Below are 18610 nucleotides of genomic sequence, written 5' to 3'. Positions count from 1 at the left end.
GACTGTCCCCAACTACCGATCCCAACATTGCCGACACCACGCCTGGGCACCGCTTTGGTTCCGCTTTGATCTGTTAACTTTCGATACGGTGGCCGGCATTCATCGCATTTCGCATCGCGCCTCCTATCCAAATATGTATATCCGATGTACATATAGGGGTACGTATATATTTAGATAGATTTTGAAATGTATTTTATGTACTTTATATGCATATATAAGTGGAGCTGCTGTGGCTCGCCAACTCGCAAAGCCAGTAGATCGCTGGGTGGACCTTTGTGTGCCTTACAATTTGCTGGGCCAAGAGATACATATTGTTGGATATTACATAGATATCGTAACGTATATGCCCGTACAATGGTTATTGTAATTACAATTCTCTAATATGTTACAATTCGAAATTAATTCAATAGGTTAACAAATGTTACATTTCGCTACAATAAACACAAACTCAAGTTCAAACTCGGCTTCAATTCCAATTCCCAATCGAATACTTGATCCAATATCCAGCTTAACGAATGCTTAACGCTCTGTGTCCGAAGGACACAAAGGAAAGCGCTTCCATCGACAACATAGGGAGCCTCCGAACTTGTGATCCGGGCACAAGTGAAGCTCCTATTGCCTGCCATATTAAATATCATCCATTAACCCGACCTAAGCTCGTGCTCTAACCGAAAGCAGAATGCTGAATGCTGAATGCAGAATGCATGTGAAATTTCTTGTATAGCGTGTGAAAAGCAAAGTTTTAGTTTCTTATTGGGAAATGTACAGGTGGCCGTGGCGTACTACTCGTAATTTTAGATTTAAATTATTTTTTATCAAAACTACAATTGGTTTTGTTTCGTAATTTGTTGCTTGAAGCTTTGCAGGTGGTTCCGAGTGGGAGCATAGAGAAGCGACAAAACTGCTTTGTGGTTTTGTGGTTGTGTGTCATTTTGGGGGGAGAAGCCTTAAAGCGGTCAACACTTGATAATGTTATATGGCAACGTTTACATACACATATATATATAGAGCAGGGCCATTCAAGTGGTTCATAGCTCCTGTGTAAAATAGCTTCATATATGTCTGTATATATGTATTTGTATATATATATAGATCTAACAAGTAGTCGTTATGTTTATCGAGATTTCGCAATTTTGCTGAGCTTATGCCTCGCTTTTGCACGCCTATATCCTATATACTGTACGGTCTTTCGCTAACACACACACACATATTTATTTTGGTATAATATTTATCAGCAGCCTTCGATCGCCATGCCTTGACTTTTCTTTTCTTTTCCTTTCCTTTCCGTTAAAGGTTGAACAATACGCGATACAATAATATGCTTGAAAATTTGTGTATAAACAGCAAATATATAGGGTTTTATACAATAATAATTCTTTAAATATATATCTTTATGTATGTATGTATATATAGATATAGTTTGTCTGTGTGTTGCTGCATTAAAATGCATTGTAAGCATTGCATAATCGTCACATAATTGAATCGAAATAATCATATATGTAGTAGTATATAGTACTCTAACCGATCAACATAATATCACGTGGAAACCGAAATAAATTAACTGTTTAACTAACGACAAATATTTATACAATCGAAACGAACTAAAGCTATGTACACAAAAACCTCCAGAATACACGAAACTCAAGCAGATGTGTGAGGGTTCCGGAAGTGGGCTAACATCGCACGGAATGGGATGGGATGGGTTATGCTGCCTTCTACCACCTTCGGCCGGGGCCAACTAATTACAAAATACAATAATCCGTTTGCTGCTTTCTCTACTTAATAATTACGTACGCTTTGCATTTGGTTTGCTCTTTGCTTTTGCTTTTGCTCTACAATCTCTATATTGAAATCTCCTGCTATCCCGATGGAATCCTTTTAGCTTTTAATCGGTGGCCGGCTGCTGCTGCTGCTGCCGCCGCCGACCGATCAATCGGCTGGCCAGGCTCAAGCGCTGCAGCCAGCCATAGCCTGCGTTTCAGTAAACCAAAACGGACTCCATCGTGATCGTATCTCATTTGTTCGCACTGTTCGCGTTCGCGGCACTGCTGGCCTGGATCTGGGAGGCCGTCTGGCTGGCCGGCTCCAAGGTGCGTCGCGCCAGGCGGGATCTGTACGAGGGATAGTCACATTAGAAATGTCTCTTTAATTGGGCCCTTTAACCTGTGGCTCACCTGATCTGACCAGCCAGCAGAGGATTGATGGCATAGAGCCAGTCGTGCACTTCCTTGTCGCCGAGTGTCTGCAGCAGATAGCCACGATGCTTGGTCACCACACTGTAAAGAGTCCTTCGTTTAGATTACCAGTTTCCCCACTCGAAACACACATGAAAGCCCACCTGAAAGTGTTGGGTATCTTGACCATGGCTGCCTGATCCTCGCTGCACTCCACCTGGGCCGTGGCCAGATTGAGGACAGCCCGCTCAACGGGGTCCTTCTCCGAGCGATAGATAAACACATAAGGACGACGCACAGTCTGTAATGGAGATCTTTAGGATTAGGGATTCCCTAAAGACAAATTTAGATGACTTACCACCCAGCGTTTCTTCCAGCCAGAGCCGCCATGTTCCAGGACATTCAGAAGTCCCTTGCGGGCCACCACAGGGCTGACGCGAATCTCCTCTAGCTCCGGCACGTACAGCCGCAGCGGAAGGGCCGGCTGTGTGGCCGGGGCAGGGGCCTCCCATCCATTCGGGGCATCGGCCCGATCCGGCGAGCATAGCCTGCGGGCAAGAGGTGGAGCAAAAGTTAGCCAAAGGTCGCACTTGGGGGGTGGGGAGAATTGGGGGGTTGGGTTCTCTGGATAGAACGGAAAATTACCTGCGTCGAATTACAAATTTGTTGTCTCTAATTTGTGTAAAAGAAAACCAAAGGAAAACAAACAGATGTAAAGATTGGAGGATTGTTTTTGAGTCTCGAGTCGTTGAGAAAATAAATTGTGTGTTTTTGTTAGTTTTGCGCTTGAATGAATCAGATGGTTGGGGCGATATTATGTGAAACATAAGCTCTTGGGCAGATTGTGTGTTCAGTTAGTCGCGAATCGTATGATGCTTCGGGTGAGTCTGCTACTGTGGTTGCTGCTGCTGCTGCTGCCAGCTCTAGTTGTGGTCATGGAAATGTCCAAAGTGTTGGTGCATGAATCGATACCGGACCCGGATCGCGACAAGTACATTTGGAACCCGTTTCCGGGCTTCTGTGGCCCCAATGCCACCATGGTGCACTGTGGCGGCGTCTGCCCCGAGACCTGCCTCTTCCAATCGCTTTCGTGCCCCACCCACTGCGGTGTGCCCTGCCAATGCAAGCCCGGCTACGTGTTCGCGGAGTCTCAACTGCTGTGCATTCTACGCAGCGACTGTTCCCCGCACGACCAACAGCAAAAAGTGGCCACACATCGCGTGTTTCAATAGAAAGGAGGAGGGAGTCCCTAACGAGCTGCACAGAGTGCTCCTGTGACCTGCAAGCGATGAGTGATGCTTGACGATGGGTGGGTGGATTTATGGTGTGGTTGTGGGTGTTGTGCCAATTTTGTTTGTAACGAATAAACCAAGAAGGCCAGATGGATGCAGTAGAAGCTCTCTAACTAAGATGAGTGGGGGGATGGTCTGGCGAATACTCACTCCATGGAGTTGCTGGAGATGCAGCTGACGGTCATGTCGGCGCAGCCCTCATCGCTGGGCGACACATCCGACTGGGTTTGCGTGTCATTTGCCTCGTTCTTGGCAAAGCGTCCAGCTGGAAAGCGGAAATCATAAGCCAAAGATTGATGGGAGGGAACCTACGACCAATCCACTCACCTTGCACCAGCTTCAAACACTTGAGCATGAGATCCTGCTCCCGTTGGTTGTACTCGCGTTCTGGCAAGATCTGCTGCGGATCCTTGACCGGCGTCTGCGGCGATTGTGGAATGACCATGTGCACGGGGGAGGTGGCTGCACGGGCAGCCAGATTGCAGACATCCTTCTCCGTTTTGGTGGTCGGATTGGGGTTGGTGTCCATGCCCAGGCGCTCGCGCAACAGCAGCAGGTGCCGCATTCGTCCCACCTCCTCGAGGCGCGTCAGCTTCTCCAGCTCCCACTGATGGTCGAAGATCAGGGAGTCGCCGCGTGGCCGCCAGCCATGCAGATTCTCCTCGCCACGCACATACGTGGAGCTGGTGTCCAGCACGCGACGCTGACGACGCTGCACACCTGTGGGGACGGGAGGATGGGGCGTTTCAGAGAGCGATCTATGGAGCAGCTTCAGCAAGAGCTGGCTAGCGGGATACGACGAGTACAACTACAATGAGAATTGCTACCTGGACTACCTGCTTCAGATGCTCTACGCAGCGACAGCTCGTACACGCCGGACAGTCGGTTGGCCTCCGGATTGCGGTACTGCCCCGAGAACAGGTGCTTCAGCGAGCGGGGACCGGTGCGAGCGTCGCGTCCATAGATTACCATGCTCAGGTCCTTCGTGACGATGGCCGGGCGGGCGCAGTTCTCCAGCTGAAAGAATACCCCATGAGTGCTGCTCCAATTGGGATTGGGATTGGGATTGGGAAGTGCTCCGCTTCGACTCACCTCCAAGTAGGCGCTCAGTGTGATGTAGATGGTCTCGCCGCCCTGCGAGACGCGATTGAGCAGCGCCGAGTTGTGCAGGCTCGAGTCCCAGGCGGCCTCGAAGCGGTAGAAGGAGCGATCGTCGCCGGGCACGTCCAGCACTTCGCCGGGAAACAGACCCAGCGACAGCACGCATGCATCCTCATCCTGTTCGTCCGAGGACTCGGGCGTGTTGCGGATGCGACCCACCACCAGCTCGTTGATGTCCTTCCACTTCACCTCGGGTGTGGGCTCGTGCACAATGGTGATGCGAATGCGTCGCTGGATGCCCTGATGCAGCAGGAACAGCCCGCGGCAGGGAAGATCATCGCTGTGCTCCACCACCTGCGGGAGGGATTCGAAAAGGGGATTAATACCTGGTACGACCTCGGGTCTGGTCTGTTCCACTCACCGATGGCACGTACTCTCCGTTGGGTGCCAGCTCGCAGATCTCGAACCACACCAGGACATCGTGCTTGGCCAGGACCGTGGAGGAGGGAGGACAGGGCAGGGGCCCGAACTTGGGGCTGCGCACTGGCTGACTGATGGGTATGCTCGGGGGCAGCATGCGCCTGGGCGGTGGCCGCGACACGAACTCCTGCTTGGCATCCTTGTGCAGGGGATGCGTCTGGTAGTGGCCGAATATCTTGAACATAATCGGCTGGGTCTTCAAGTACTCGATGAACGACTTGGTCACGGGCACAGTTATCTACGAAATTCAACGCCCAACTAAGATTAAACTCTGATCGATGGCGCATCGCGGGTTTGGCTTACATTCTGAACATGGTAGAAGCCCAGAGGGGCGCCCGAAGCCGAGTTCTTCACCGGCTCGGTGGAGAAAGCCTCCTCATGGCGATGCAAGAAGCTGCGGGTGGAGGGACACTATAGTGGCGGTTCAAAATGAAGATCTGTGTACTCACTTGAACTGGCAGAAGATGTCTGCGTACTCGGCCCCGATGCCAGTGGCCTGCAGCACCGTCACGCGGAAGGTGAACTCCTTGCCCACCTGCAGATGCTCGCCCGGCTCCTCGGCGTTCTCGGGGCACTCCGAGGCAGAGTTCGAGTCAATGCCGCGTCCCGAGTCCACATCCTCGAGCTCTGCTAAAGGCAACAGACCGAATGTTAAGCTTGAAGGGGCAAATACCCAGTAGAGAGAGGGGAGACTCACCCTCAAGCTTGCTGTCGAGGCCTCCATTGTCGATGTACCGCTGCACGTCGTCCTTCTCGTTGAGGGCTCGATACTTGGGCTTGGCATCGTCCTCGTTGAAGACCAAGCGGGCCGACTGCTTGACCCCATTGTTGAAGTCGATCGACTCCTCGTCCAGGACCGGCTGAACGGCGATCCTTAGGTAGCCCCGGACATCCCCACGCTCGTTGACAATGGCCACCTTGTGGACCAGGGGCACGGGATAGAGCAGGTTGCTCAGGTAGATGAACGAGCGTCCGACCATGCGGAACCAGGGGAAGCGATCGTAGAAGGGATCGCCGCCGGTGAGACTCTCCACGTTGTAATCCGGCGAGGTGGGGCTCATCTCCGCCTCGTTGTGGTACATCTCGCGCATCAGCTCCAGGCGTTGTCTGCAATGTGGAGAAACGAACCCAAAATGAGAACTACTCTCGGCATAGCAGGGACATACGAGTATCAGGCTAGAACTTGCGTTGGAAAAGGGGCTGCAGACAGAGAGAATATGGAAAGCCATGCAGTGGCACGCACACAAATCTACAGCTAAGGATACGACTATTGCTGCTACATGCATTGCAAATAACATATACAAGAAAGCTACAGACGGGCCATCCGACACGCGAAACGATATGCCTTGTGCCGAGCTGAAAGGCAAGGCTCAAATACCATTTCGAGCATCGGCTGCAAACAGAAAACAGAAAACAGAAAAAGCTGAAAAACAGATCCAGTCCAAGCAAACCTAGAAGGTATCAGATTGGCCAATGTCAGACGTGCTGGTGAGGCTCTTTCGGTGGCCCTTTTCACGGCTTCGGGGGGCTGTGGATTCGCCACGGGCTCCACTGGCGGCAGCAGCTGCCGCTGGCCGTGGCCATACCCGTGGCCGTGGCTGTCTGGATGTGGTCCGATATAGGCCTCGATTCGGGACGTATCGAATAGCATGGATGATGGCGGGCTCTCGACATTGTATATCTGTCGCATCAGTTCGAGGCGATATCTTGGATAGGGTCAAAATGATTCAGGATTTTGGTTGGGATTCGAAATGGTTTCGGGTGTGTTGGGGTGTGGATTGGGTTGTAAGAGAACCGAAAAAGTACAAATCAACATTTGTTCAAGGCCTGGGGGCTTTTTTGTTTGAGATGGCGATGAGGATTGAGGCGTAAATGGTGGCGGTGATCTTCGGGAGACAATCGCTTGAAATGTTCTAGAGCACTTTGACAGAAACTAGAATCCATGAACTACAACCACCATGCACGTACCAGAAATGAAACCAAACCAAAACAAAACAAACCAAACCAAAAGGCAAAGTTAAACCAACAAATCAAAAGCCAGCTTCAACTTGGAACGAAAGTGCAGAGAACGAATGAGTGTGAGGAGGAGCAGGAGTGGCAGTGGCTCCTTCGAGCGTTTAGCTTACCGGAGCTTCTCCAGCGACCAGTAGTGGGTGGCTCCGTTCTTGGTGTCCGTGACTTCTACGGCCACCAGGGTCTTGGACACGGGCGGGGCTCCGAACTCGTCCTCCTGCTGTAGCGGTGCCACACTCGAGGCCAGCTCGGGTGGCAGGGGGGAGTACAGGGTGTCGGTCAAGAGGGTGAACTGGAATTGCACCTGAAACAACAGAGAGGTAGAGGGAGAGAGCCATTAGCCATGGGAGAACTTTATTCTCAAGAGACGAGTGGGCACGTCGCACCTTCTTCTTTAGTTCAACGGAAATGGCATTGGCCTCCTTGAGGAATATGGCATTGCCCCAGAGGTCGTCGCGCAGCGAGGTGAACTGATGGTAGCGCCACTTGCGGAAGGCCCAGGCAGCCAGTCCAGCCTCGCGGGCTGTCCAGCAGGACTCGTACATGGGATTGTCTGTGGATAGAACTGAATGGAGAGGAGCTGAATGTGAATCACTTAATGTGCTGCACTCACTGTAGACATCCTCCTCTTGGTGGAAATCCTCTGGGGAGTAGCTGCTGTACATGGACATGGTCATGGACTGCTCCTCGACCTGCTTCTGCAGGGCATCGATGCGGGCCTCGTAGGTCTTGCGCTGCTCCTCGAACTGCTGATCGGCCTGCAGCTTCTCGCGCTTGTACTGCTCCTCGAGGTTGTCGAGACGCTTCTTCATCTCGGCCTTCAGGTCGATGCCCTGCTTCTCGAGCAGCTCGCACTGGGCAAAGTTCCAGTCGACCTGCGGGGCGTCGGCCTTCTCCACCTCGTTTTCGGCCTCGTTCTCGGTGATCTTCTCGCGCAGCTCGCGGGCCTGCTCCGGATTGGTGAAGCGGAACACGTGATTCTTGCCGAGAATGACACGCGAGCCGGTCTTCAGCACCTCCGGCTCCACCAGCTGGCGTCCGTTCACATAGATGATGGCATCCTTGTGGGGCAGCAGGGTCACAGTGCTGTTCCGGTTCTCGAAGGTGCAGTGCTCCTTGAGTATGTGCGACCCCGACAGCTGGATGTCCTGCGGCACATTGGCCTCGTGGGTGCCCAGCCGGGTGAGCCCGTCCTTGATGTAGTACAGCAGACACTCGGACAGATTGGGGTCCTCGTTGAGGTTCACCAGATGCGGCGTCTTCTTGGGCGAGAACACGCCCACGGTGATGCCATCCTCCTTGACGGCCACCCCCATCTCGGCAAAGACCGCCTCGCGCTGCAGGCGAATCTCCTCGGTGCGCTTCAGCTTCTCCTCCCAGGTCTCATTGAGTTCTGCAGAGGATTACGGGGGATTGGAGTGGTGCAGTGCTGCGGAATGGAGTGGATGACTACTCACCTGCAATGAGCTTCTCGCTGGCCTGCAGCTGATCCACGGCCATATCCGTGGTGGAGCCATTCCGATTGCGCGCCTTCGACGGCGACTTGATCCCCGTCCCCGTCGACTTGTTCAGCTCGTCCTCTGCAAGAATTGAATACCGGAATTAGCAGATGGAACCTCGGACTCGGACTCGGACTCTGACTCAAGGACACAAGTCACAAGCGCAGTGGATAAGCGTGCTATGTAAGGAGGAGCGATTTCTCTCAATCAGAAATCAGCACAAAAATATGGAATACATAAAGATACAGATACGTTGGATAAATACGAGTATTGGAGATAGATACAAAGATAGATAAAAAGCAATTGCCGATTGGTGGGATTCGATTGGTAAGGGACGATGGCCTAACTCTGGCATGTCCACGTCTAGCCCTAAAGCTGCCAGGACTGCAGGGAGTCTGGGCCTTTCACCCATCTGTTTTCAGGGCAACACAAAGAAAACGCGACAAATGCGATACAAAAAATGCTGGCGACGAGTCTCCAGCCCACAGAAGATCCTTGCGGAGTTCTGGCCTGGACAGGAGACTCTGTCGCTCAGCAGCTGGTTATTCATATGTGTGTGTTTGTGTGTGTGTATGTTTGGAGTAAGGCAACATAAGGAGGACTTGTTGGTGATTATCGTATGGAATATTGGTACATATGTGTCCTGAAGCGATTTGTTTAGAAGCTTTAGATACGTACGATACAGCAGCAGCACATTACAGACGTAGTACACATACAAATATATGTATTTACGATGTCTGGATGTGTACAGTGCGTTTCGACACTGTGGGGCGACTATTCCTTATTCCATAGAAATTCTTTGGCTATGCGCTTAAGCTCTGAAACGCACTGTACACATCCACTTGGGTACTTTGAATAACATTTTGCATGTGAAGCCTTTTTGGTTTTTGGTTTTGTTATTGGTTTAGCGCTGAGATGGTAGGCTCTACTTACTATTCGCATCGCGCTTCTCGCACACCACCTTGCCATCGGGTCCTAAACGAAATAGGTTGGGTTGTTGTTTGGTTTCTGGTTAGGTTCTGTTTAAGGTTCGTACTCTAGGATCAAGGACTACGGCTAACTTAGGATTTGGATAGCGTTTCTTTGTACATATTCAAGTTGCAAATGCAATGGCAAGTAATTTCGGTTATATGAGAGTGTCTGTGTGTCTCTGTGGTGTCTGTGTGTGTATGTAGGCCTAGTCGAAGATATTCTAACTTAAGAATCTGTTCAGAGTGCTTACCTTCCTGCACCTCAATGCCCTCGGCCTTCAGGAGATCCCGCAGCTTCTGGATCTCCTCCTTGAGTTCGCGAATAAGCTTCGCATTGGCATCCTCGTTGACCACAGCCTTGCACACGATTTGCTTGGCCCGATCCGCATACCTATGGGATCATTATATTATTATTTGTAGGCTCTGTATGTAGGGCTAGCCTCTGTGGCTTACCGCAGGGTGCTTAGGGTTTCGTCGTAGTTAATGTCCGCCGGTGAGATGGCCGCTATCATGGCCGTCTTGGAGTTTCCGCCCAGGTTCTCGCGCAGCAACCAAGTCAGGGCCGAGTCGCGGTATGGTATAAAGTCGGCCTTCTTGTTGTGTTTCTTCTTGGATGCCTGCAAAGGGATTCAAGTGTCAAATGGGGGCCACCAAATGAATCCACCAATTTCAAAGCACTTACAGACTGGAACGCAACAGGGACAGGGCGGCGGTGAATGGGGGAGAAAAGATTATAGCATTCGTTTTTATTAAGAATATCTTAGATCTTAGATCGTAGCGACTTACGACTTCGGCCAGAGCGGAGATGACTTTTCCCAGGGTAGTCAGGGACTTGTTGATGTTGGCTCCCTCCTTCAAGCGGGTGCCCTTGGCACCAGTCGAGTCGGCACGCTCCGAGCCGGCCAGATCCACCAGGCTAATCTTGGAGACCTTCTCGGTGGTCAGATCGGTCATAGTGTCGTGGCGACGCTGTGTAAAGAAGATGGTGAAGACGGCATGGGAGCGGGAGCTCGTCTCGTTCATGTTGGTGGCGGCCACAGTTCTAAAGTGGTAGAAGGGAGTGGTAGCTGAGTGGTATTCCCGCTGGAAGTAATCCCCGTAACCTACCGAGCCTTGTTGCCCTCATCGATGAGGTCGTGTATGTCCTGGTAGTCGGTGACTGCCAGCTTGGACAGATCCTCGACATAGGGGCCCAGCAATGGATGCTCTCGCACCCGCAAGTTGCCCTTGTTCTTGGGATTGAGCAGATCCCGCACCCGCTCGCAGTAGATCTCCATGTAGGAGACCTCCACCTGAGAGTTGAGAGTTCGAGTGTGAGTGTTGTACGAATGGTATTCCACGGGATATTCTCTAGGGATTCTCGACTTACTGAATACTTGAGCTCATCGTTTTCGGTTTTGTGTATGCGATCGAAGAGATCCTGGCAAATCATGGGAATGATGCCCTCCTGCTGCTCCTCCTGCCTGCCCATCATGGTGTAGGACTTGCCGGCTCCGGTCTGGCCGTAGGCAAAGATGCACACGTTGTAGCCATCGAAGGAGTGCTGCAGCATCTCCTCGCCAATGTCCTTGTAGACCATCGTCTGTGTGGAGAAGTCCGAGTCGCGTGGCTATAAACCGAAAAGAATAAGGATTACAGTTGGCTTCCCCATCCGCAGGTCTCGCTCTGCAACGAACTTACATCATGGGACCAGTAGGAGTAATCAAAGTTGAAACGTTTCACCGCCTCACTGGTGTTGGGCGGCACCTTTGGATTGGTTATGGCTGCAAAAGGATCACAATTAGAGTCTGAGCTGTGTGTGTGTGTGTGTGTGTGTGTGTGGAAGAGTGTCTCTTACCCGTGGTGGCCCCGGTCATCTCGATGATGCATTTCGACTCCCTGCCTATTTCGCGCGAGTTGAAGGGGCGCACTCGCACCGCCACCTTAACCGACGACATCTTTGGCTCTGTCTCTCGCGGCTCGCGGCTCGTGTGTCCTGTGTTCTGCGGTTAACTGGAGTGGAAGGGTAAGAAATACGATATTATAAACCACATACAAGTCCCTGGAGAGCCCCGCCCCCACACCCCAGCGCGCTGTCGTTTTATAATTGCCTCAACTGTGTGTCGTGGATGGAATGTGCTGTGGCTGAGCTATGAGTCATTTCCAGGGCAAGTCACCAGGGAAATTTGAATTGGAGCTGTAGGATTGAGGGTTTCGGTGGGGGCACAAGTTCTTTGGGGGTGTGGAAGGGATGCGAAACATAACGAATATTGAATATTACGCATTGAAAGATAACTGTCGAAAGCCATAAGTTCCTTTCGTATTCGCCAAGTTAGCTTTTCCTTTTATTGAACTTTGAATTCCAGTAAATAGTTTTACCACCCCCTTGGACTTGTAGTTATGCTAATACACACTCGGGGCCGGGTTGGATGTGGGGTGGAGAACATTCCACAATATATTTGTACTCTTTCCACACGCTCTTCTCTTCCAGTACAAGCATCGACGAGTGTCGGCCACTCGAATGAGTCATCAAGCAAAAAACACAAAAAGCAAAACGCAAAACTCAAAACACAAAACACAATCACACCCCCAATGTATTTGATTTGTTGGCTTTATGGAGGAATTCCTGTAATCTTTAGTTGCATTTACCTTTAAGCAAAAGCCAATTAATTTCTGGCTTACTGAAGGAAGATCTCCCTTGAGTTGCACATGCTCGTATTACAATGATTACACTTCTCGTAATTTTAATTGGATTTCTCGTAAATGTTTATCAATGGAATGTTTTGTATTTTTATTTATGATTCTTTTCACTCAGTTTGAATACCGCACTGTTTTGATTTGCAAACTGTTTTATTTGCTGTTTTCCGTAGAACAATGAAATTATTTTACTTGCACACAGTCGAGTCCTGAAATGTGGAGACACTTTGGTTGAGACCTAGGCTTTGGGACACTTCCAATGATATGATTCTCTAGTGCGCAACTCTCTTTTTCTCTCACTCTATCTGTCTATTTCTCTCTTTTCCCCTCTCTCTCTCTTTGTTTACCTGAGCAAAATACTTTTGTTTATGTGTGTTTTGATGGATCTGTTCACAGCAAGCATGCAACAGTCTGCAGCAGGATTGAGGCAAAAGTCTCCAGAGAAGCCCCTGCGCAGACGCCCCAAGCAGTGCAAGAAAGTGGAGAGAGTTAGGCAGAGATAGAGACAGACAGAAAGAGAGGAGAGGTGGAGCATGCAAAATATTTGTGTAATGTTTGAGTATAATATTTTCCGTGATGTGCAGACTGAGCGAAATCATAGAGAATGATAATTTATATGCAAAACTGGCAATAGAAACGGAAAGATCTTGACATAATGATGACATGATAATTGTCCCCTTAATCCATTTCGTGACAAGCGAGAACTTGAACTTGTTCGGTTCTCATGGAAGGTTCCACTCGAGACAAGGAAACGGCCAAGGCAAAGCAATGCACGAATCCTTCGCTTTTATTGCAGTGTTATTTTTATGGCTTCCTGTAGGGTAGAGGCAATGCAAGGCATGGCACATCCATGGACACACTCGGAGGGGATTGAAAAGCATATCCTTCGCTCAGGTCGTCTTGACCTTTATTAATAAATTTTCATGTTGCCTTCGCCACGGACACATAGCGGACAAATCTCTACACTCTCCATCCACCCACGGACTCTACACAGAAGCGAGGCTAAGCACGTCATGCTGGAGGCCACTGTGGCGACTGATTGAGATGAAAAAAAAAAAAGAGGAAACGAAATGGAAATTATATAAAAATCAAACTGATGGAAAATGTCTTGAGATTATCGAAATGTTTTCACACGCGAATCGATGAAATTTTGCAAAGATGTTTTTGAAGCATTTACCAATTAATTTTTCCCCTTTTTTTTTTAAGCGAAACTTTGACCTAAGATTTATTTATTCAACTCAAAAGGATTTCTGTTTGAGGAACATTTGTGGCTGTTCCAGATAGTCCTCTTGGTGTTGTTGTTGTTGTTGTTGTGGTTGGTGGTGCTGTTGTTCTGGCTGTTGTTCTTGTGTGTAATTGAATACGAGGATAAAGCTGTCCAACATGGATCGCTTTGAGGTCGTGGCAAATATGATGGATAGCACCAGAATTGTTGTTAGCAATAGGGCGAAAAACAATAAGTAACCAAAAGCGCACATTCGCGTAGCTTTATTCTTTTCCCTTCTTTATTCAGTTATTTTCGATAGATATATCCTTCCTACATGTATATACATTGCTCTCCATATATATGCGTGTACATACATACATATATGTATGTGTATATGTGAGAGGGGTCTGGCTTTCTGTATAACAGAGAAAATTTTGCACTTCGTTGAGGAAAAGTTTTACTCTGATTGTTGGGTTATTTTGGATATTTCTTGATATTTCATGGTAGATTTTCTTTACTTGGCTGCGATTTGAGCTTTTTCTAGGGATTTTTCGAAGCGTTTCACTGGGGATAGGAAAACTTTCTGCCTTTTCTTTCTATTCTGCACAAAATCGATGGCCAGCCAGAACTGTGGCACGCGCACGAGTCACACGAATCCAATCGAGACCAGAACGAACTGCACCCGTTAAGGGTAGACGACACAGTGAATCCGAGCACCGAGAGTCGAGTTGGGTCGGGTCGAGCTGCCTGCTGCCAGGACTGCTGCTACTGCTGCTGCTGCTGCGACCAGCCCTCCAGCCAGGCGCATGCGTCCGAAGCAGGCCAGGGGGTGTTCGACTCGACCCCGGGGGGAGGCATGCGGGCAGTAGCTGGGGACAAGAGGTGTATTCGAACTCGTACTATATGGGTATGCCAAAAATTTGACAAATTTCATAAAGAGCTGTGGACCCGTCATCGTTTAGCGTGAAGAATTTCATTAATAAAGCAGGTGCACTGTCTCTGCCCACCACTGTCACACACTCGCCCGCCACTGTTTGTTTGATCTTATTATGAGCCATTCCGCTGTCGCTGCTGCTACTGCCACTGCCCCTTGCCACTGCCGCTGCCACTGCTGGCAGAGTGGCTTCTCCCTGATGACGTAAAATAAATTGTGAATTGTATGTGGAAGTGGATGTGGTGCTTTTCTAGCTTTTCTTGCTTTTTCCACTTTTCCTATTGATTTACCATCGCCTGGCGTCGTCTCCTCTCGAGTGGGTGCCTGACGCACAGCACAGCAAAGCACAGGACGAGCTCTGGCTCTGGCTATGACTTTTTTATGTTACTGGTAGTTTCATTTGTGTGCTTCTTCGCGGTAATTGCATTGACATTGAAATCTGACGCTGTCGCTGACAGGAGAGTAGCGCCAAGGGGCGCCAGGCAGGGGCAGGAGCTGTCCGGGACATTCGGCTGTACGTATGTTGGCAATTTGAATATTAATGTACATATGTTTAACGAGTTTCCCAACAAGTTAAAGAGCTCTATTGGATTGCTAGTGGGTAAAGTGAAAAAATTCGGTGCGATAGGGAGACTTTTTTATTAACAGTTTCCATAAAAATAACTCAATTGAATGATTCAATTTGATTCCATTTTCAGCGCTTTCAACTGGCCATATATTCCATATATTCCCATATTCCCATGCACTTACCAAGACCATAACTTGATTAAATCCCCTCCGCATATAAAGATATTTCAAAGTAATCCTCTTAGATAGTTATAGATAGTTTATGGTACAAGCTTATAAGTGCTTATAGCTTATATCTTTTATATAACTTGGCTTACGCTTAACCAAATATCAAATCGGCTTTAGAATTCAAATTGAAATTAAATTTAAATTTAAATCACTTTACACTATACACATGAAAGACCCCAAAGATCCGGCACAATTACTCATCGCTCTACACGGGGAATAAACACGAATAAGTAGTACATATAGACACGGTTTGCACTGTACTCATTTCTATTACTGCGCAGAGTGTTCTTTATATTGGGCAACAGTGCGTGTGAAAAGCCAGCGGGTGGAGGCAGGTGGATGTGAAATAGGAGGAGGTCTAGACCTCCTCCCACCAGCCAGACCAAAAGGAACCCAAATAAGGGTGAAGGGGAGTGGGGGGAGTGAAGGCGGGTCGTTGACGTTGTACGCGTTGTATTGTTGGCTGCGCAATTCCCAATTTTCCTACCAGCTTTAAGGGCTTTCCGCAGGCAAATGTCATTGACAGTTCACGAGCAGCAGACAGCCACAAAAACATTTTCAACAATTTCAATTTGCGAGCAACTGCGCTGCATCATCCTCGAATCGAAAAGGGAGTTCAGCGACAGTCTGGGCAGGATCTGCGGAGTAATTAAAATATCACACTCCATGGAGTGTGGAACTTTAAACTGGCTGAAAGATGAGGCATTCATTCTTTATGTAGAGGGAGTGCTCTGCTGTCTTTTAAATAAAAATGGAAAGAAAGAGAACTCTTCAAATGGCAGCAGACACGTGGAGTCTACAGCAGTGGGTGGTCTGCGACTGGGGTCTGCTCCTCCATTAAGTCTAGGACATAAATGAAAAGCGATTTTGTTAGTTAAATTATTGCCAAGAAGGCAAGAGGCAGCCAGTGGCAGGCAGCGGCAGTAAAAGAAGAACGAGGAGTGACTAGGAGCCAAAAGGAAGGAGCCAGAACGAAAGCAAAGCCTGCCCCACGCAAAAAGCCACAGACACACAATCCCTCTCTCCCTCCCCCTCCCCCTCTCACTCTAACTCTCGCTCTCTCACACACAGAACCAGCGGATGACTCATTCGGGCAAATGTTCGTGCCAAGTTTTTCTGTGTGTGCGTGTGTGTGTGTGTTCGTGCCACAACAGTCGCGTCCCTGCCACAACGGGCACCTACATACAAAGAGCAGAAGGCAAGCAGCAGGAAGGAAGAAGCACCCCAGCCAAATGGTGAATCATCTTTCAGGAGGCAAACATTCTGCTCCACTCACCATTTTCATTCGATTTCCTTTGGTTTTTCTCATAATTTCAAGGTTTGTTTACTACTTTTTTTTTTGCTGCAGGAATACCCCCCACTTGGGGCAGGGAATGTTGTAACTTTCGGTGCCGCCTCGCTGTCGCTCTATATACATACATATGTATTTACTATGTATGGAAACACACGCTGATTAGCAAGCATTTTCCATTTGTGGCTCCTTTTGCTGCATACTTACACTTATAGGAAACAGGAGCAGCAGCAGCAGGACCTAGCCTGACCACACGTGATGTAGTACACCGCAATGGGGGGGCCACGCCCCAGGCCCCAGGCCCCAGGCCACTGCAACTGCAACTCCAACGGGGAGCACTTAAAAGTGCAGCCACCAGCAACATAAATCATTTTGGGGAGACCGCAAGTACTACCACAATTCCTCCACTTGGCTAACACAATTAATAATACAGGACGAAAAATTGCCCTGGCCGCGAAGCCATTTTTTCCGAAAAGGTGAACCCACTCTGGGAAACACTTTTCCTACCTCTCCATTACGGTTTTAATGTCGCGCGCGCTCACCGTAAATTTATGTTTATTGCATGGCACTCACTCCCACCGCCCCCAGCTTGGTACTCCTTTTGGCCTACGCCTGGGGAACGGTCCACTGTTACCTTTTTGTTTCTGTTTTTGTTTTTGGAATAAGTATTTGCGCTTATTTATTCATGAGACTTTGGAAGCCAGTTTATGTTGCGGTTCTTTAAGCTGCGGTCTGTAGGAAGGCAGAAGAGAAAGCTGGCAGCTACCCAGGGGAAGGACTCTCAGGATTATAATGCTGTAAGCCTGGACCCCCGGCTATCATCTTTTCCAATGAAAGCAAACAATAATCGCACTTCACACTTAATCTAGCAATCAGAGTGCTTCGCCTGTAGCTGGAGGGGCCATAACCATAATCATCATAATCAGAGCGTAGCTTTGCCACCAATCAAGTGATGCGCAAAAAGGGAAAAACCGAACCAGACCAGACCAGACCAACAGCCCGCCCACACACATGAAACATGGAGACTTGGCAGGAGTACGAGTCCTCGCCAGCATCTGCCCTAGCAGAGCCATTGTTCTGTTAGAGTCAAGGCGCTCATGCACTGACTTTTTGCGTCGCATTAAGGTGAAGGTTGAGTGGCGGCTGTCTGTGCTCCTGAGTGTTGCCAGTGTCTCTCCCCCACAAAGGTCAAAGGTTGCACCACCCCTTGATGACTCGAAGGAACTACGCAAATATTTGAACACAAACCCCCAACACTCCAGAGACTCCAGAGACTGTTGTTAACTCAATTTCATTTCCAATTCCTGACGTCAATCGTTGTCGGTCAAATTTGCACTGCGATAAGGGAGCAGCACTTGTATCACCGTGATGATATGGCGGACGGGGATGGTGGGCGGTGCGCCTGGCGACAGGCAACATAAATGTGTGTCCCGTTCCGCCCTGATGACTGCTTGCACCATATGCTCGGCCAAGGAAATTTGCAAACAACAGAAAAGAGGTTTATTTTTAGCCCACGTGGAGGAGGAGTACGGGACGGCAGCAGCAGCTGCCCAACGCCCACGCCCACGACAGGATGCGAGGACCAACAGCTGCTGGACCGCAACAGGAGGACGAGCAGTGGGAGTGGCAAGTGGCAAGTCCTCCCTGCGGGACATGCGTGCGCAATTCGAAAGGAAGCCAGAGGCGGGAGCAAGTGGAATATTGATTTTTCCCAGAAATACCCGAATACAGCAAGGAATGTGGAATTTTACCCCAAAATGTTTATCAGAAATCAAATTAATTTTTACAGTTACTCACATTTAAATGGAGACTCCTCTTGCGGCTCCTCCTCTAGCGACTGGAATGTGGGCAGCACTTCCTTTTGATTTCCGCTGGGTTATTTAATCACAATCACAATTATCGGATACTTAATTGCACTCAAATTGTACGATTTTCTTCGGTTTAATGGTTGATTCGTCACCAAAACATTTGGAATTCGTTCATTGGGTTTGGATTTAAATTATCTTTTGACTTAATTTGAGGTCGGCGAAGGCCATTACGAGAACACGCAACAAACGACTCTGCCAGCGGTTGGTGGCCATTTGCTCGGGCATTTTCCAGCTTGGGAAAACGGGTGAAAAGTGAATTTTCCGCCCCAATATTTTGTTTTTGTTTGTTGTGTTTGTGAATGGGGGAAA

At 49.1% G+C, this 18610-nt stretch overlaps 3 protein-coding genes across 10 annotated transcripts; 1 reads left to right on the top strand and 2 right to left on the bottom strand.

Moving 5' to 3' along the window:
- Nucleotides 1-338: 338 nt before the first annotated feature.
- On the bottom strand, nucleotides 339-18598 carry LOC111079788 (kinesin-like protein unc-104). 8 transcript variants are annotated; one of them, XM_022375079.2, is made up of 29 exons: nucleotides 13932-14113; nucleotides 12159-12366; nucleotides 11368-11522; nucleotides 11211-11293; nucleotides 10900-11139; nucleotides 10638-10822; nucleotides 10317-10572; nucleotides 10213-10215; nucleotides 9984-10147; nucleotides 9782-9921; nucleotides 9493-9534; nucleotides 8518-8640; nucleotides 7674-8453; nucleotides 7447-7625; nucleotides 7174-7364; nucleotides 6499-6753; nucleotides 5745-6154; nucleotides 5497-5677; nucleotides 5351-5441; nucleotides 4989-5285; nucleotides 4559-4921; nucleotides 4294-4483; nucleotides 3794-4186; nucleotides 3617-3731; nucleotides 2820-2846; nucleotides 2533-2722; nucleotides 2339-2475; nucleotides 2175-2276; nucleotides 339-2111 (listed from the first exon to the last, which is right to left on the bottom strand). In XM_022375079.2, exons 3-29 carry the CDS (start codon nucleotides 11465-11467, stop codon nucleotides 2015-2017), a joined length of 5334 nt encoding a protein of 1777 aa, XP_022230771.1. In that variant the 5' UTR covers nucleotides 11468-11522; nucleotides 12159-12366; nucleotides 13932-14113; the 3' UTR covers nucleotides 339-2014. The 8 variants fall into 8 exon arrangements, with proteins under 8 accessions (XP_022230771.1, XP_022230773.1, XP_022230775.1 ...); XM_022375081.2 differs by lacking the exons at nucleotides 12159-12366; nucleotides 13932-14113 and adding an exon at nucleotides 18231-18598; XM_022375083.2 differs by lacking the exons at nucleotides 6499-6753; nucleotides 13932-14113 and having other exon boundaries at nucleotides 5497-5674; nucleotides 7447-7613; nucleotides 12159-12248.
- Nucleotides 3026-3500, top strand: LOC111079793 (accessory gland protein Acp62F-like). Its single transcript, XM_022375095.2, has one exon. The coding sequence runs from the start codon at nucleotides 3044-3046 to the stop codon at nucleotides 3404-3406; it is 363 nt and encodes a 120-aa protein (XP_022230787.1). The 5' UTR covers nucleotides 3026-3043; the 3' UTR covers nucleotides 3407-3500.
- On the bottom strand, nucleotides 12328-13938 carry LOC111079794 (mastermind-like protein 2). Its single transcript, XM_022375096.2, has 2 exons — nucleotides 13384-13938; nucleotides 12328-12415 (listed from the first exon to the last, which is right to left on the bottom strand). The coding sequence occupies exon 1, from the start codon at nucleotides 13682-13684 to the stop codon at nucleotides 13445-13447; it is 240 nt and encodes a 79-aa protein (XP_022230788.2). The 5' UTR covers nucleotides 13685-13938; the 3' UTR covers nucleotides 12328-12415; nucleotides 13384-13444.
- Nucleotides 18599-18610: the final 12 nt, after the last annotated feature.

This window comes from Drosophila obscura, unplaced genomic scaffold, assembly GCF_018151105.1.
Source record: "Drosophila obscura isolate BZ-5 IFL unplaced genomic scaffold, ASM1815110v1 contig_151, whole genome shotgun sequence".
Classification (NCBI taxonomy): Eukaryota; Metazoa; Arthropoda; class Insecta; order Diptera; family Drosophilidae; genus Drosophila; species Drosophila obscura.
This window is presented reverse-complemented; position numbering and strand designations above follow the sequence as displayed.

What these genes read in the sequence shown, in the direction of transcription:
- LOC111079788 (XM_022375081.2), bottom strand. Translation starts at nt 11,467, where the DNA reads ATGTCGTCGGTTAAGGTGGCGGTGCGAGTGCGCCCCTTCAACTCGCGC. An exon ending in GACATCTTCTGCCAGTTCAA is followed by an intron (nt 5,442 to 5,496) that starts GTGAGTACACAG and finishes CTCCACCCGCAG; the next exon opens with CTTCTTGCATCGCCATGAGG. An exon ending in GCTTCTACCATGTTCAGAAT is followed by an intron (nt 5,286 to 5,350) that starts GTAAGCCAAACC and finishes TGAATTTCGTAG; the next exon opens with ATAACTGTGCCCGTGACCAA.
- LOC111079794 (XM_022375096.2), bottom strand. Translation starts at nt 13,684, where the DNA reads ATGTGCGCTTTTGGTTACTTATTGTTTTTCGCCCTATTGCTAACAACA.
- LOC111079793 (XM_022375095.2), top strand. Translation starts at nt 3,044, where the DNA reads ATGATGCTTCGGGTGAGTCTGCTACTGTGGTTGCTGCTGCTGCTGCTG.